This window comes from Ictidomys tridecemlineatus, chromosome 6 (genome assembly GCF_052094955.1).
Source record: "Ictidomys tridecemlineatus isolate mIctTri1 chromosome 6, mIctTri1.hap1, whole genome shotgun sequence".
Classification (NCBI taxonomy): domain Eukaryota; kingdom Metazoa; phylum Chordata; class Mammalia; order Rodentia; family Sciuridae; genus Ictidomys; species Ictidomys tridecemlineatus.
The window spans coordinates 51,482,686-51,500,612 of record NC_135482.1 but is presented as its reverse complement, the minus strand read 5'-3'; the positions used below and the strand labels follow the sequence as shown (position 1 = coordinate 51,500,612).

At 40.9% G+C, this 17,927-nt stretch overlaps 1 protein-coding gene across 1 annotated transcript in view; it reads right to left on the bottom strand.

Annotated features, from left to right (window-relative positions):
• Ppm1h (protein phosphatase, Mg2+/Mn2+ dependent 1H) overlaps nt 1–17,927 on the bottom strand; it is a 261,180-nt gene that overhangs the window by 164,538 nt on the left and 78,715 nt on the right. Inside the window, exon 2 of the mRNA XM_005328684.5 lies at nt 5,169–5,331. Within this exon, the coding sequence (XP_005328741.1) occupies nt 5,169–5,331 (163 nt within the window). The remainder of the gene's footprint in view (nt 1–5,168; nt 5,332–17,927) is intronic.

Below are 17,927 nucleotides of genomic sequence, written 5' to 3'. Positions count from 1 at the left end.
AAGGCCACTAACTGTGTCTTCTGGTAAGTTGCTATTTGTCCTGTTGTTCCACTTTTGCTCATGATATTATGTGACAGCTTTTCCATCCTTATCTTTCTTGAACTTTCTGTGGCCCGTGGCAGAGTTACCCACCTCCTTACAACTTCCCTCACTTCTTGGAACTTCCAGAAAGCCCTTGGCACCAGAATTTTACTTTTTATTATTTTTGTTTTTGAATTTTTCCTGTTTTGTGATATGAGTCACATCTTCAACTTCAACTCTTAGAACTGCTGAGATCTAAACCTCTTTAGATAGGTTCTTAAGCTCCAAACCTTTATTTCTTCCTATGAAACACTTTTGCCTAGAAAGGCAGAATTAATATCCTCAAAATTCTGGCTGCCCTCTCTGCACGTCCCCACCCTTCCACCTGCACCTCCTCTGGCCCAACATACACTGCTTGGGGCCTGCCATCCTCACCTCCTCCCTGCCTCAAGCAGCCGGCCAACTGGTCCTCTCAATCGCTGTCTCTGACATCATCTCTTCTGAGCCTGTCCCTCACTTCAATGCTGCCTCATTTTAAGCCTTCATCGTTTCTTCCCTGGATTTCTACACCAGAATCTCCCTCTCAACTGGCATCCGCACCTTCCAGTCTGCACTGCTAGACTTCCCAGCTCAGCTCCCCACCCCAGCCACTACTGTCTTAATTTAGTGTCCCCTTGTCTAAAATCATTTGGTTAAAAGTACAGATTACTACGGCATCTGGTAACTGTCATGTGTGAAACTTGCTTGCTGTTTCTGCCTTACCGCCCTCCAAGTGACCACATGTACTCTGAAACAATAGAAGATATGTGTCATGTCTCTCATGCCAACCTGCCTCTGCCTAGGCATGTTCCTCATATCAGAAACTCCCTTTTCTCATATTTGCTTGGTTAATATCTATTCAAATTTCCTTTTTACCTTTCCCTTTTTCTTTGCAGTGCAGGGCTTTCAACGCAGGATCTTGCACATGCCAAGCAAGTGCTCTTACCACTGAGCTACACCAGCCCTCTTGTTCACTTTTTAAGACCATAGCTCTTTTTTTTTTTTTGCAGGGGTGGAGGGTACCAGGGATTGAACTCAGGGGACTCGACTTCTGAAACACATCCCCAGTCTTATTTTGTATTTTACTTAGAGACAGGGTCTCATTCAGTTGTTAGTGCCTCACTGTTGCTAAAGCTGGCTTTGAACTCCCTGTCTCAGCCTCTAGAGCCACCGGGATTATAAGCGTACACCACCACGCCCGGCTAATACCATGGCTTAACTCACTTTTTTTTTTTTTTTTTTTTTTTTTAGGAAATCTTCCTTAAACTGATCTATCTCTCGACTGTTCCTAAAACTACCAGTTCATGATGTGAGGAGGGCTTCCATACAAACTGGGATTTTTATCTTTATCAAAACTCACCACACGATAGTGTCACTGCTTACTGATTTTCCCCTCCAGCAGTAGGCAGACTGGAGCTGTATGGAGCTCATCTTCTTATCCCAAGGCTCAGTATGCAGACCCAGTGCTCAACTGTGTTTGCTGGGTGAAGGAACAGATTCAAGGGGGGAACCTGTGTCCCATAGATGCTTTTTGGCTCTGAGCCTTGTAACTCTGAATATCCTTTCTTTAAGCTGTTTTGAAATACATTGTACATTATCATTATCTATAGTTACCTGACTGTGCAAAAGACCTAGGCCCTGTAATCTCACTATGTTTCCTTAAGTATTACCGCATTTGAGTTTTACTTTTCAGGGGACACCTTCTAGGTGGGAAAAACTACTGGCCTCTTTAAAGAGAATATCCAGTTGGGCTGGGCTTGTGACTCAGCGGTAGAGCACTCACCTAGCATGTGCAAGGTCCTGGGTTCGATCCTCAGCACCACATAAATAAATAGAATAAAGTTATTGTGTTCAACTACAACTAAAAAATAAATATTTAAAAAAGAGTATCCAGTGTCCTTTGCTAATAAACCGTTCATTCAAAATAGAAGCCCCAAACCTGACCATGACCTTCAAAGACCTGCCAGATTGCTGCACCCCACTTCCATGGCCTCCTTGCTCATTATCAAGGACACAGGGCCTGCTCCCACCTTGTGGTCTTCATAATTGCCCAGAATGCTAAAATGTTCTTCCTCCAGATAGATGCCCATGTTACCTTCTCAGCATTGCCTTCTACAGCTCCCCCTAGAACCTCATAATTCCTAGAATCCTGCTTCCATGTTTTCCCATTTCCTAGAGTCCTGCTTTCCTATTCCATTTCCCCCACTGCATCTGTCATCTGGCACACCGTGTATTCCAACCATTTCTCTCAATAGATGTCAGCGTCCTGTGGGTAGGAACTGTGGCCTGTTTCATTCCCTGCTGAACTCCCAGCATCTCATTCCTTGTACACAGCAAGTGCTCAGTGATTGATCTGCACACTAGATCATGGTTTGCAATCTTTTAAAAAGCAAACAAAAAAAAGACAATCCAACTTAAAAAATGTGCAAAAGACTCGAATAGATGTGTCTCTAAAGAACGTGTATAAAAGGCCAATAAGCACATAAAAATACATCATTTATCATGAGGGAAATGTAAATCAATTCTATAATGAAATATCACTTCATACCCATTGGCAAAACCATTATTGAAAAAAAAAATAGAAAATAACAAGTGTATGTAAGAACCCTTAGGCATTGTTGGTGGGAATGTAAAATGGTGCAGCGGCCGTGGAAAACAGAATTACCATAAAAAAAAATTAAACAGAATTACCACATAACCTAGCAATTCCACTTGCCTCCTATGTATGAAAGAACTGAAAGCAGTAACTTGAAGAGATGTTGGTGCACCTATGTTCATAAAAGCCTTATTATTCACAATAGACAAAAGGTAAAAGCATCTCAAGCCTCCATGAATGGATGAATGGATAAACAAAATGTGAGATACACATAAGATGGAAATTTAGACTCATGAGGCAACATGGATGAACCCTGATGACATTATTCTAAGTGAAAAGAGACAGACATAAAAAAAAGACCAATATTACACCATTCTACTGATGAGGTACTTAGAGTGGTTAAATTCATGAAGAAAAAAATATAAAAAGTGGTTGTCAAGGGATCTGGGGAAGGAAGAATGGGGGGGTGGTTAGTGTCTCAAGGACACAGAGCTTCAGTTTGAGAAGAGGAAAAAGTTTCGGAGTTGGATCCTGGTGATGATGGCATAAATACGTGGATATAGTCAATGCCACTAAACTGTACGCCTAAAACTGTACACCATACAATGACAAATTTTATGTATGTCAATAATTTTATGTATATTCATGCTGTAGACCACAATGAAAAATAAAAGGAATAAAGATAAAAAATAAAAGCTCCTGCCTGAAACTCTAATAAGAAGCCTACCTCATAAGGCAGATATGAGTGAAGCTACTGAGGCTGAGGCAGAAAATAGAGGCCCAGGCTCTGCTCACTTTGCCCAGGACCTCATTGCTACCTCCTGGGGCATGGACCCCACAGAGATTCAGAGCCATCATAGAGCAGGGACAGGGCTCCACCCTAAAGTTCATCACACTAGCTCCACAGTTCTTATGACAGGAAGGTAAACATCACCCTTGGCTCCATTTCTAGAAGGAACTTAGTTAGCAAAAAGGAAAAATGCCATCACTAACTGGCCTTAGGACAAATTCCACATTGACTTGTTTTTAGAGAAATCACTGTCTTTCCCAGTGGCAGGGAAGAAATACCAGAGGAAAGAACAACATTAAGTCATTGACACTCACACTCCATAATCATTAATACCTTACGTTTTCTGAGCCCTTTCCCATAACAGCCAAATTCTCAAAATAATCCTGTCAAGTAGGAGTGAAAGGAGCATAATCTCCAATTCACAAGTGAACAAACATATGAAATTCACTGGACCTTATCCATGCAGTGACAGAAGAAGAGTTGCCCTTGGGATAATCGTCACTGACATTTATTAGGGATTTATTAATGAAGACACTGGCTCAAAGTTTTCCACAGACTATTGAGTTTCATATATTTAATCAGCCTATTAATATCCCTATTCATGCCATAGAAAAGTAAGTCTCAAATAAGAAATAACTCTGCCTAAATTAAATAGCAGATAAGTGGTAGATTTCACCGGGCCATCTTATCCTAGAGCCTGTATCCCTAGCCATGATTATTCTATCTTGCCCATTAGCACCCGTGATTCTGGTTCTTTGGGATGGGCCTAACACAATGTTTCCTTTAGCCCTGACACAGTACAACTGGTGAATCCCTTGGTCACTGTGTTTCCCAACTCTAAAATGGGCTAGTGCTTGTAAAATTAATCAATACTCTTATTTTCTAAGCCTAAATGTAGAAAGACACCATTTTTTTTTTTAGACTAAGAAGAGATTCCTAGATCTTTTAAAATTATATAAGATTTTTTTGTACAACAATACCCTTAAGATTATTAGAATAGTCACATTTGGGTTATTTGGTTCACTGTCCCCTGGTTTTCCCAGGGAATATTTCTCCATAGGATTAATAATCTGTTGATAGATAGAGACTGTTAATAATCTGCTGACGGTTCCCTATCCTTTTCTGAGGGATTCTTCAGAACTTTCTGAGGATACGTCTGCTTTATTCTCCAGAAACTAGAGAGAGGAGACATGCTTTGTGGTTGATTAACAGGAGGTCATTCAGTCTGCAAGGCTACCCCATGGGCTGCAAGGGCTTTAGGCCAACTGAAACAAATATTAATTTGGAACAGTGTCAGGCACAGGCTCCAACTGAACAACTCTAATGAATAGGCAACGGAAAGAAAGGGGCAAAGTCGTTGCAGGGCTCTGAGCCAACAGCTGGAGCTATTTCCACCCCTCATGAGAAGCTTCTGGATCACTGCTTTCACAAAGACCTAGAAGTGGCTTCTTTGAAACCACCAAAGATTAAGTATACAGCTCTCTAGAGAAAACCTATAGAGAAGGATGGTGATTGATTCACTTGGTTACAAATATAAACTCCAGCTCGCTCAACTAGTGCTACCCTCCTGGAAGGTGTGAGGCCCTGAGCATGCACCCAGCACCCCGCTCACTCTGGGATGATGCTTTTCTCACCTCCGCTCCTCACCTTGATTAAGCCCTGACGTGCTGTGGTGGGGCTGTTCCTCTCCCCTGAGAACCAAGGAGGGGGGGGGGGTCTTACCGAGTTCTCCTTTAGCTGCAGCCCTTCCCCGTTAGGAAGGGAGGACCGTCTCTTGGAGTTCCTGTTTGGGGTTGAGGTAATGGCCCCTGCTTTCTTCTTCACAGTGAGCACCTCACAGCTGGCTTGGTCTTCATTGTGTGTGCTCTTCCCGGCATTGATAACCCTGGAGAAGAAGCCAGAAAAGCTGATCAGACAGAGTGGTTCCCGGAAAGCTGAGCATCTCCCTCTCAAGGGTCAGCCAAGGGGTCTCCAGAGCTGGCAAAAAAAACCTAAAGCACCACTTAAGGCAAAGGACCTTAGGGTCTCTATATTTTATCCTCCTGAATAAAAAGATTTTTTAAGAAATGGAATTATATTAGCCCCCGCTGGAACACGCACTGAAAAAGTTGTTCTGAGATTGGCTCACCTTCACAAGTGTTTGAGAGACGTGATCAACTCCACGACCCATTCTAGTCAACACAGGAGGCAATCACTCCTTCAGGTTCATTTGGAGCCTTAACATTGTGGCAGTTACAAGGATGACAGACTGGCTGGCTCAGGGAATTGTGTTTCCTCTAAGTGATAAAAGAGGAAATCCACCTTCGATCTTAGCAACCAACATGGTGGCAATTTACAGCACGTTGTGAACTCTGAGCAAATAAAGAATCACACTTCACTATGCTGTGTCCATTTTACTCACACCCAGGGAAGTGAATGGATCAAAAGTGTATTCTTTTAAAAGCATTATTTTTAGTAACTGGGGATTGGATGCTGGCCTTGTGCATGCTAGGCAAGCTAAATCACCAAGCTAAATCCTCAACTCTTTTTTTTTTTTTTAAATTTATGTGTTTATTTATTTAGAGACAGGGTCTGCGAAAGTTACTCAGGTTGGCTTTAGACTTATAATCCTTCTGCCTCAGTCTCCCAAGTCACTGGGATCACAGCATGGCTATTTTAAAAGTATTTTAATCCTCCATCTTTTGTCCTGTAGAATAATGCTCATCACACTGGGCTATAGCACATTCTGGTTTGGACACTAAACACCCATCATAATAATAATACCACAGCACGTAGACTTGGCCTTGTCTAATTACAAAGCACAGGGATGCTTCAGAAAACCACAATGTGTCTTCCATACACCGTCCCTGTGTTAGGCGACTGAATACTCATCTTCAGCACCATGATGTTATTAAACAATTACGCAGCAGCTAGAATAGATTTCCTGAAAGACAACTCTCCTTCATTTGCCACTGGTTGTGTTTCCTTTCTGAAACTTCAACAAGGTCAAAGTAGCCGACAGTGTGGAGTTCACAGAACTCAGTGGCAAGGAAAAAAAAAGGGTGGTTTTGGTATTGTTTGTTTTCATTTAAGATAAGCCAAATGGAAATTTACTCTGTGAGTGTGGTGTGTACACTGCTCTGTTCATACAGATATACACCCTCCTACCAGTTAAGTAAAAGATTATCATTCTCAAATGACTTTTAAAAAAATTCCCCCTTAATTATAGACTCGAATAAGCTGCGGAAATAGTAGAGTCTTATGTACCATCTTTCCCCAGTGGTAACATCTTATATAACTATGGTAAAATATCAAATCCAAGAAATCCATGTAGATATAATACCATCGCCCAGACTACAGACTTTATTCAGATTTCACTAGTTTTTCCATCAAATAGTTTTGAGTACTAAAAATCATTTACCTTCTGTCTGTCCTCTCCTGTCCTTGGTAGTGACATTAAACTCCAAAGCTGACCTAACTTCACCAAGAGGTCCCAGAAACCTTACTTTATGCATGAAAAACCCAGGGCCCTGGGAGACTGTGACCCGCACAAGGTCACAGGGCTAAATGCAGCAGAACTGTGAACACACTTCCAAGTCTGGAGCTCTTTCTGCCCCAGCTCTCGGTTGAGTTATTTTCCTACTGTGCACCTATTCCTGGCGGCACGTGGTTCAGAGGTCTGTGCTGCTGTGACTCATCAAAGCAGGAGAGCCGTGAAAGAAAAATTACTGGTGACCTTACTTTGCTGTATCACACTGAACACAGCGTAATATCAAAAAGCCAGAACTGCCTATCTAGTGGCCACATGGCAGCCCCTACCCTACAAACCTGTCTGTTTAGTCAGACAGTTGATTATTATCCAGATAATAAAATACTAACAAATATCATTATCAAAATATCAATTTAAAAATCAAGCCCTTTAACACACACATAACTCTTATCCACCACCACCACCACCCCCTGCCCCCATCTTTTGTGTGGTTCTGGACTTGAACTCGGGACTTTGTACTTAACTTGTTAGGCAAGTGCTCTATTACTGAGCTACATCCCTGACCCCTTACCCCATATTTTATATCATTTCAAATTCCATACTCTAGACAAATTTATTAGAAAATCCGGATTCTTCTCAATTGTGTTCTCCAAAGTTCAATCACTATCAACTCAAACATTTTATTTTGCTCTTCAAAGGCAAAATGCTTTTTTTATCAAGTGTAAAGAAAATCTTTAATTCATCTAAACATAAATTGAGGAAAACTTGTTTTCCCAAATTGTGGAGTTAATACACTCACGACTTGGCATTTGTATCAGTAGCTACATTCCGTTCTTGTCTTTTGCTTTAGTGTGAAATCGGCGCTCTCTTGAGAGCAACAGGTACTTTTCTTCATCTAAATCATACCTGCCCGTGATGCTTATTTTGAACACTTAAAATGTACTGGGACATGAATCATCATACTTTTGGGGATGTTATTTTCCAATCTCTTACAAAGAAGGAAAATATTTCCTTTGAAATTAAACTAAAGGTAATGGACTGTGAGATGAAGAGCCGGGGGTCTCTCTGCAGAACATGACACATAGCAGGTGCTATTGATTAAATGAAGGCATGAACCAGACAGAAATTAACCCTGATACTTCCTGATGGGAGAATGCCACAGTCTGGCTGGGCACAAATCACGAGTTACTCAAGCAGGAACAAACTTTATTTCCAAACTCCACCAGCACACTCCCCCGGAACTCTCCCGAACACCCCCACCACGGGGCTCCTCCAGGTACACCACACACCAACCGGAACTCCCTCTTCCCCAACCAACTAGAACTCCCCAGGCAATCCTCCAGAGAACTCCAAAGTAGCGAGCACCCGCACCATGGTGGACAGTAAAGGTCTAATATACAATTGAATCAATCCAGCATCATCTTCATGGCTCGCCTCTCAACCAATACTATTGGCAAAATGCCAGGGGCCATTCCGACTCTGCTGTGGCTCTCAGCAGGAGAAGAGTTATGTTATCTTAAACTTGTTGAAGGCTGGCTACACGCCAGAGATTATTGTTAGCATTTCATATGTAGCAATTACTCATTTCATCCTCTTGACAACTCTAAGAAGTAGCTGTCACCATTAGAGTCTTTTAAAAGATAAGCACAGTTAGTGAGTGGCAGAGTTTAGTCAAGTTACTTCTGCAAATCTCAGGTCCTTAGGTGTATTTCATGAATCAAATTCAATGAACTGCTAAATTTGTGTGTTGGGCAGGAGGAGTTTTAGTCACTTAAAGAATTAGGTAATTTGAACATTTTGACCAAGCTATCCCACTCCTTGGTTTATACCCAAAGGACTTAAAAACAGCATATTACAGGGAAATAGCCACATTAATGTTTTTAGCAGCACAATTCACAATAGTTAAGCTATGGAACAAATCTAGGTGCCCCTCAATAGATGAATGGATAAAGAAAATGTGGTATATATACACAATGGAATATTACTCAGGCATAAAGAAGAATGAAATTATAGCATTTCTGGCAAATAGATGGAACTAGAGGTTATCATACTAAGTGAAATAAGCCAATCCCAAAAAACCAAATGCCGAATATTTTCTTTGATATAAGGATCATGATTCATAATGAGGATGAGGGGGAGCATTGGAGGAACAAACTTTAGATAGGGCAAAGGAGAGGAAGGGATCAAAGGGGACTTGGGGGTAGAAAAACAGCAGTGTAATGAAATGGACATGATTATCCTAAGTACATGTATGAAAACATGAATTGTGTGACTTTACTTTGTGTACAACCAGACACATGAAAAATTGTGCTCTATTTGAGTAATATGAATTAAATCACATTCTGCTGTCATATATAACAAATTAGAATAAATAAAAAAAGAAAAGAATTGTGTAAGTTGAAGTTAGGACTAAATTAAAAAGGAAAAATGTTAGATGGTGAAGGGGAAGGAAAGCTATTGTCTCATCAATACAGAAAGTTTATACCCACTTTTTTTTTTTTTTTTCAAAACATAGAAGAACAGCACATATCTTTCTAGGGAGAGAGACAAGTAGCAAACTTAGTTAATTTGTGTATTGTTTTAACCTACCAACCTACCTTCAACTGAATCACCCCTAGGTTTTCTTTCTGTCCTTGTAAAAATAGGTAAACAGAATTTCAAAGACTCAGAAGTTAAAAGTCCTATGTGTATGTGATAGATGTAGCTTAAAGTTATGACTTACATACCACGTGACCTTGAGAACATAAAAACAGCAGCAAGTGATCCATTCTGCACTACTCTCATATCCTTGGGAAACTCGTTTTCCTTCTTTCGATTGGTATAGTACACTAGTCCCTTATTTTGATAACCAGCTCCACTTGAATTTTAGCAGAAAATTCCTGCTTTTAATTGCAATTTTTAAATTATGAAGTCATCTGATTTCTCAACTTTTCATAAACTTGACTTCAAGGACATTCATCTGATATGAGAACTTGCATCAGGGTCCCCATACCTAAATACAGGCAAGTTAATATCTTCAAGAATTCTTAAATAGTGAGCCCTTGCCACAAAGATCACTGGACCGAAGCACTCGTCATTGTGGCTGTTTTCAAAAGGATTTGCACACAACAGTGAATCAACAAAGACAGTCAATCATTGACGTGGTTTGAAGGATCCTCCAGTGCCACCTATTAGGTGTCAAATCATTCATCACCAACTCCTCCTTCCCCTCCAGAGGCACCCAGAAGAGCAGGGACAAACTAGTTCAAACTTGCTCTCTGCTAATTCCCAGCTCTAGCTGTGGGTTCCTGGGCAGGTTACTTTGCCCCTCTAAAAGGGAGATGCTAATAATCACTTCCTGTCATGGAAGAGTTGTGAGAATTAAATGGTCTAGCTAAGAGCACTCAACAGTGCCTGCATGCTGAGAGCACTCAATATGCTATTTAATATAAAAGATCAAATACAAAAATAGCTGCCTCTTCTGTTGGACCCAGGGGACTTTATACAGACAGGGGGCTTTATACAGCCAGGGGACTTAGAGGACAACCTCCTCCTCCCTCCCTCCTCTTCCATCAGCTTCCCTTTGCCACCTCAAGGACACAGGCCTCCTCCAGACATTCAGAACCCTTCAGTGGCAGTGGCATGGCAGGACACTGCCCAGAGCAGGGGACCTCAAGCCACATGTGATGGTGCTGAAAGAATCCCACATGATTACAAATTCCCAGCCAAAGCACCTGCACCAGACCCCAGTATCCTGGACTCAGAAGCTCAGGTCCCAGGTCCCCAGAAATAAACAAAAAATAAGAGAATTCACTTTTATTTTTAGAGGAAATATAAAGACCTGAAGAGTTTAGGCTTAAAAATTCACACTGTTGATACTGCTCAGCAGGAGTAATTACACTGGTTAAGGAAGAGCTAAGGGGCATCAGGTGAAGTGAAATATTGCTGATTCATATATAATTGAGACGCAGACAGAAAACTGCTTTATGGGGGACATGAATCTTTTACGGAAGACAAAATGCAGCCACTGATTATGACAATTCTCTTTCCCAGGTGACCTCTTAGGCCATGCTTCGTGTTGCTCTCTGAAGCAGTTGCTGATCACCCAGGCAGGCTGGGGCAGAAGATAACTTAATCCCTAGCTCCTGGGGAGAGAGAATAATGGCTCATTCTTAGGGTACTGGAAAATCAGGGCTCTGACCAGGGACCTAATCCTTTGATAACAGCCATCAGCTAAACCAGCCAGAGGATCAACTCCCTAAGAAGCTTCTGGCTTCCACTGGACAGTTCCAGCCAACTCTGGGTGGGAGGGAAAAATGGTGGTCACCCTCACCTAAGCCAATGCAGTTAATAGCAGTCAGGTGTCACCAGGGTGGAAAAAAGACAGGATGAAACAAACTTGCTGTGGTTTTGGAAGGTACCACTTAGCAGAAGAGGCAGCCGGTTGAAAGCAGAATAAACACACCCAGGGAAATGTCCTTCTCTCAAGGCACAACCCCAGGCCGCCTGGCCCCAGGCCCTATCTGTGGCTAATGAAGGGCTTAAGGTTTGCAATCAGGGGTTGCAAACTGGGGTCTCAAAGGTCACATTCAGCCTAAAAATAAGCTGGTGTTTTAAAAGTTTTGTCCACAGGTTTTTTTTTTTTTAATTAAAAAAAAGGTAAATTAGTTGCCAATATTTAAAGCTTGGTTTACATTAAAATCAATTTTCTCAATTCTCTTAAAAACTGACTACACTTTGTCACATTCCTATGTGACAACAATCAGCTGGACCTGAGGGGAGGCTTTTCCATGATGCTTATAAACAACGTTAATTTATTTCTGACAGTTCTGGATGCTGGAAAGGCCAAGTACAAGGTGCTGGGAGATTCCCTGTCTAGTAGGTTCCCCTGGTTCACAGATGGCTGTTTTCTTGCTTTAATTGCACGTGGTGGAAGCAACAGGTGGTGTCTGGGTCTCTTTCATAAGGACCCAGAGGCTACACCCTCATAACTTAACTCCTCCCAAAAGACCCAGCCCCTAGTATCATAGCTTTGGAGTTGGGATTCCACAGTGAATTTTCAGGGGACACAGACATCCAGTTCATTGCACCTTCTTACAAAAAAAATCAGTGTTCTTAAACCGATGCCATGGTTGAGGTTTGTATCACAAGGGAACCGAGAACACGGATGAGAAAAAGCTACAGGAGTTGCAGAAAGTGTCACAGGTGAGGTGGCATCTGAGTTCCATCTCTCAGAAAATGTGTGCTGACCCCTGGACTTAGACTGAATTCTCTGAAACTATTTTTGTAGATCAGAAATGGCTTCTTCATACTGGTTGTTTAAAAATAAACTTTAATGTGGGCTGGGGATGTGGCTCAGGCGGTAGCGCGCTCATCTGGCATGCATGCGGCCCGGGTTCGATCCTCAGCACCACATACCAACAAAGATGTTGTGTCTGCCGAGAACTAAAAAATAAAATATTAAAAAAAATTCTCTCTCTTTCTCTCTCTCTCTCCTCTCTCACTCTCTCTTTTTAAAAAAAAATAAACTTTAATGTAATAAAAGCAAATATTAGAAATATTAGAAAGTTTCCCGTAGATAATGAAAAAGCCAAGACTGTGTGTATGCGTGTGTGTGTGTGTGTGTGTTTCCCAATTATATCCATGCCGCACCCCCCTTGGCAAAATCATTAATATTCTCAATGTCTGACTTCCATATTTAAATAAGGAAATCTGTGCTCTGTCAGATGCTGGAGTGATCCCCACACAAGGCCACAGCACTGACCTATGCAGGGCCAAGTGAAGTCAAACTAAGAACCTACCCAAAAGGAGCTAAAATCCTGAGGTTTTTGCATTTGTAACAAAAAAAAAAATGCCTTTTGCAGGCTCACCCCAACATTGCTGTTAGTGTCTGTTGGCCATTAAGGAAAAAAGTCAACATGTTACTTTTATAAATAAGCCTACTATCAGCAATGTGAAAGATATATATATATGAACAAACAGCGAAAATTCTTTTTTAACATGTAATTTAAAAACACAAGCCTTTTTTAAGTTCAAAGTGAATAAAATGAATTCAGAAATCAAAAGAGAAATATTCAAATCTCCACACATATCAAGTAAAATAATTTTTTTCTTTAATCAGCAGTTTCCTTGAAAAAGTCCCAGACATGATCTTGGCTTTTCCCTTGCTGTTGGATAAAGAAACTACTAGACTCTCTAGGATGCTGATATTTCCCTTATAAATCTTTAATGCAATACAAGTGGAGCAATGTTAATAGAAGAGGGCTCTTTGGTGGAGAGCAGGTTTACACTCCAACTTGCTTGGAGTTCCAAGTCCTGGCTTTAGATAATAACTTTTAAGAATGTGCTATCAGCCTTCTCCTAAGAGGGAAGCCACTCCAACTCAACAACAGAGCAGGAAACACCCGGTGGAGAAAGGCAAGGAAAGGATCTGCAGAATTTTTTTTTTTTTTTTTAAAGAGAGAGTGAGAGAGGAGAGAGAGAGAGAGAGAGAGAGAGAGAGAGAGAGAGAGAGAGAGAGAGAGAGAGAGAGAGAGAGAGAGAGAATTTTTTTTTAATATTTATTTTTTAGTTCTCGGCGGACACAACATCTTTGTTGGTATGTGGTGCTGAGGATCGAACCCGGGCTGCACGCATGCCAGGCGAGCGCGCTACCGCTTGAGCCACATCCCCAGCTCGATCTGCAGAAAATTCGAGCAGAGAGACTGGAACCAGAGTCCCTGTGTTTGAATCCTAGATCAGTCAGTTGGTAGCAACGTGACTTTCAGCAAGTTAACTCTTTGTGCCTCAGTTTCATATCAGTAAAATGGGGATAATCCATAGTACTTTCCTGGTAAGAGAGTTGTCTGACTGTTGGAAAGCAGAAATATTCAAAGTGCTGTACATCTAATAATATATAACCCTAAGCATGAGGAAAGGTATTGTCATTGTCCTCATATTATTAGCTCCATCAGTATCAGGCAAAAAGACTCAATGAACCGTCCTAGACAAGCCTTTCTGGCATTTCCTCATAGCAACAGAGATTTTTAAATGATGTATTGTGTTCACACGGATGAAACTCTTAAAATTATGAATACAACAACTAAATGGAACACAGGTAATGCAGGGTATATGACAGGCCACACAGTTTCAGCACTCCAACTTATTTTTTTCAAAGTCAAACCTAGTATTGCCACAAATGTACATTAAGAGCAAATTTTCCCATCATTACTTCAGTCTTTTGTTTATTTATTTATTTTGGGTACCAGGTATTGAACTCAGAGGCACTCAACCACTGAGCACATCCCAGCCCTTTTTTATATTTTATTTAGAGACAGGGTCTCACTGAGTTGCTTAGCACTTAGCTTTTGCTGAGGCTGGCTTTGAACTCTCAATTCTCCTGCCTCAGCTTCCAGAGCAGCTGGGATACAGGCGTGGGCCACTGCAACTGGCCTTTTATTTATTTATTTTTTAATGCACTATATTTGAAAATAATCTGTTTTGGAAAATCTTCATTCCTGGGTTAAGTAACTTGCAGAGAAAGTTTCCAGTGTAAGGTTTGTATAATATGCCAAGTAGCCTGTTGAAAACTTGTTATCTGATCAAACATTTTTACCTTTGTCCCCAGAACCAAGGCAAAGCTCAGTGAACAATCCAAATCTCCCCAATTTACCAGGGAATGAACATGACCATTTAAGCCTTGAGGCCCCAGAAAGGCCAGTCTGGGTTCCATTTTAGGCAAATTGATCTCCTTACTCTCAAAAAGTAAGAAAGGACAATGAGATCTGCCCAGGTCTTGAACAAGACAAAAATCCATAAATGTAAACTATTTTAAATTGGATATCCAATATCATGTTCAAATAAAAAGGACAAGGTGGACTACCAATATGTTTCAGTTAGTAAAAGGAAAATATGTTCCATAATGGTCTATGTTTACTTTGGTTATGTTTTCCCCAATCTCAATCACTCAGCTGGCAGCAGGCATTCAAATATAATGAACAAACAAATTCATTTTTGCCATAACACCCCATGGAATAAACTAATGAATGAGTTCTAACCCTGTCTATTTGTTTGTTAAAGCATAAAATATTTTGTCTGTGGTTTCCCATCATTGGTGCCAAAAAACAAAGTTTCATCAAAATGATTTTAATGATCAAATTAGCTTTTATTGGTAATTCATGAATCAGGCTAAATTTCATCTAAAATTAGAAAGGTACTCTGATGGACATGGCAGAACACTCAGTTTTTAAAAAGTGGTTTGAACAGGAACAAGGAGACAACATAATGCACAATTGAAAAGCAGATTGGTTAATGTTAGTTTACTTCTTTTTTTGTTGCTATTGTTGTTTTTTTTCTTTTATCTCTTAGCACAATAGCAACAAAAAAGTAGCAAATTTTTGAGTTATGAGCAAGAAGAGCCAGTGGGGTACACATCTGAGAGCCACCGTTCAGGCATATGTAATCACCTGAATATCTTTGACTTATTATCACCTGAGCTAATCATAGATTATTTGAGGGGAAAAAATAACTTGTAGTCTATGAATAAATGTTAAAGTCACATGGAAAACTATCACTCTTGCCACAAAGAGAGACAGGAAGTCATCAGAAATCTAGCAACTGAGGAAACAAATCACTACCCCGCACCATGACCCTGTGATATGAAAGACTCAGATTAAGTCTCAGAAACCATTGGAAATTCCACAGACTTGAAATGAGGTAAACTGTTTACCTTCCTTACTGCATTTCAATGTAGTGATTAAAATAGATCTTATTGTTCTAGAATCCTGGCTGTAATAAGAAATAAATACTCAAAGGCTGAGAATGAATTTTAATAGCAGAACCAGGAGCACGAGAGGAAATCGGGAGGAAGAATTTTTCATCATAAAAGGGCACGAGGTAATTTTCATTTCGTTAAGTTTCTAAATTGCATATATTTTTGTATGCTGGTTGCAACACATCCTTTCTGCTTTGACACAAAGTATAATTAGTAAATAATAAAAGTAGTATAAAATCCTTACATCTTACATTTTCTAAATACTTTCTATCTTACTAATGCATTCTTGAAAGGACCTTTGTCCAAAAGTTTGTCAGTAAGGTTATGAATCTACTAGATATACAATTTGACCTAAACCAACAACAAGTAGTGTTAGGCTTACCTGGAAATTTTACTAACTCAATAAGTATACTAAATGGCTACAAATGCAACTTATGACAGAGTTTCTGTGTTAGAGTACATTGATAATTCCAATCTCTGCTGTCTAGAATGTTCTCAATCTCCCGTGTGCCCACAAGTCACCTGGAGGACCCCTTAAAGCACAATTTCTGGACTCCACTCCAGAGATTGTGACCCCGAGGTAAGGCTGGACTTGAGGAAAGCCCCATGAGGTTGCATTACTTTCGGTCACTGATGACAACTGAGGGGGAACCTGGTTCGATGAAACTTGACTGCTTTGCTTTAGCCAGGGAATGGAATTTTCCAGCACCTTCAGGCTCATTCCATGGGGCTTCAGGAGAGCCTGTAGTACCCCTACTTTTCAAGTCCCTCCTGGTGTTACTGAAGCCAGAATTTAAAAATGCAGTCAGTATGGATAGGTAAATGGAGGTATGTCAGATCAAGGAGGCCAATTTGGGTCTGTGAAGTTGGAGAGACTGAAATGCTAATGCCTTCAGAGCCCTTCCTTTACCCTAATCAAGATAACCTGCCCCTGCTCCAACCTGTGGCTAAGGTAACCTGTCCCAGGGATTATCCCAATAGATAGTTGTTAATTACACCTGGTTCCTCCTTGGCCCCCATCTGCTTCTTACCTTTTGGTCATCCCACCTGAGTATCTCCTGGGCCTAGTCACCTATGCAGAAAGGACAGAGATAAGGGGAAGAGATCAGGAGAACAAAGAAAGCCTAACACATGTATAAAAAAGGGCAAAACCTTTCACTTCTTGAGATACCAGGATACCAGCTATGGCCCCCTTCTCCCTCCAGGGAGAGTCTATGTCACCCCTTTTTAAATAAACCCCGCTTTTTATGCTTGCATCTGCACGTTTCTCTAACATTATACTTCAACACGTGAGGGAGCAGAACTTGTCACGGGTAACGGGCAGCATCATTACCCCTGCCAAGGGCAGAAGCTCAAGAGGCTTCTAGGGCAGGAAAGGGGATCCCACTGCGGCACAGTGTCATGGTGACAGTAACATGAACTTGGGGGTGGAGAGGACAGTCACCAAGAGTGCCAGGAGCTTGACGAGGGCAATGGGATTCCCCATGAAGGGGCTGAGAACAAAACCAGGCAGAGTTTATGAGTCACAGAAGCTGCAAGGGAAGGGGATTTTGAATAGTGGCGATTGAGTCTATTACACAGGGCACTCATGTTAGGAAAAGAAATGTAAGGAGGTGGGGGGAAAGCCAAGACATAAGAAGGTTGTTTCCCGTGGTAGACTTGACTGCAACAAAAAGGCATTTGGATTATTTAGCATATACAACCTGGAAGGTAAATTACCACCTGGGGCAACTACTTTCATATCCAAGAGAACTATACTCTATAATCCAAATAATTAACAAGATATTTGTTACTAAAATGAAAAATGACATAATAGACACTTGTAAATATTATATTATTTAATTGTTAAAATATCTTATTTGAGCCTCAACAACAAGGTAGATAGGAGAGGTATTATCTGTCCCATGTAATAAAAATCGACTCCAGAAATTTAACTGACCTGAGGTCAGACAGCTTCTGAGTGGTAAACCTGCCTCAGATTCCCAAGCCCATTCCAACCCTGCCCTAAAATGCAAACAAAGGAAACTGAGTAGCTTTCAACCCCAGAAGGAAAACAGGTCAACTGGAATCACAGAGGTATAGCAGCAAGGTTTTTAGAAAGGAAGTGTCCAGGGCTAAGGAAAGTTCAAGTGCCCTCTGGATCTTGCAATTATGAGGTTACTGGTGGCCACTGTTAAGGATCATAGAACTTGAAGTACTAAAAATACTCTTCCCTCTGAAAGAAAGGAAAGTTGTGTGGTGATAAAATGTGCCAAGTTTGAGACTGAATGCCCTAATTTCC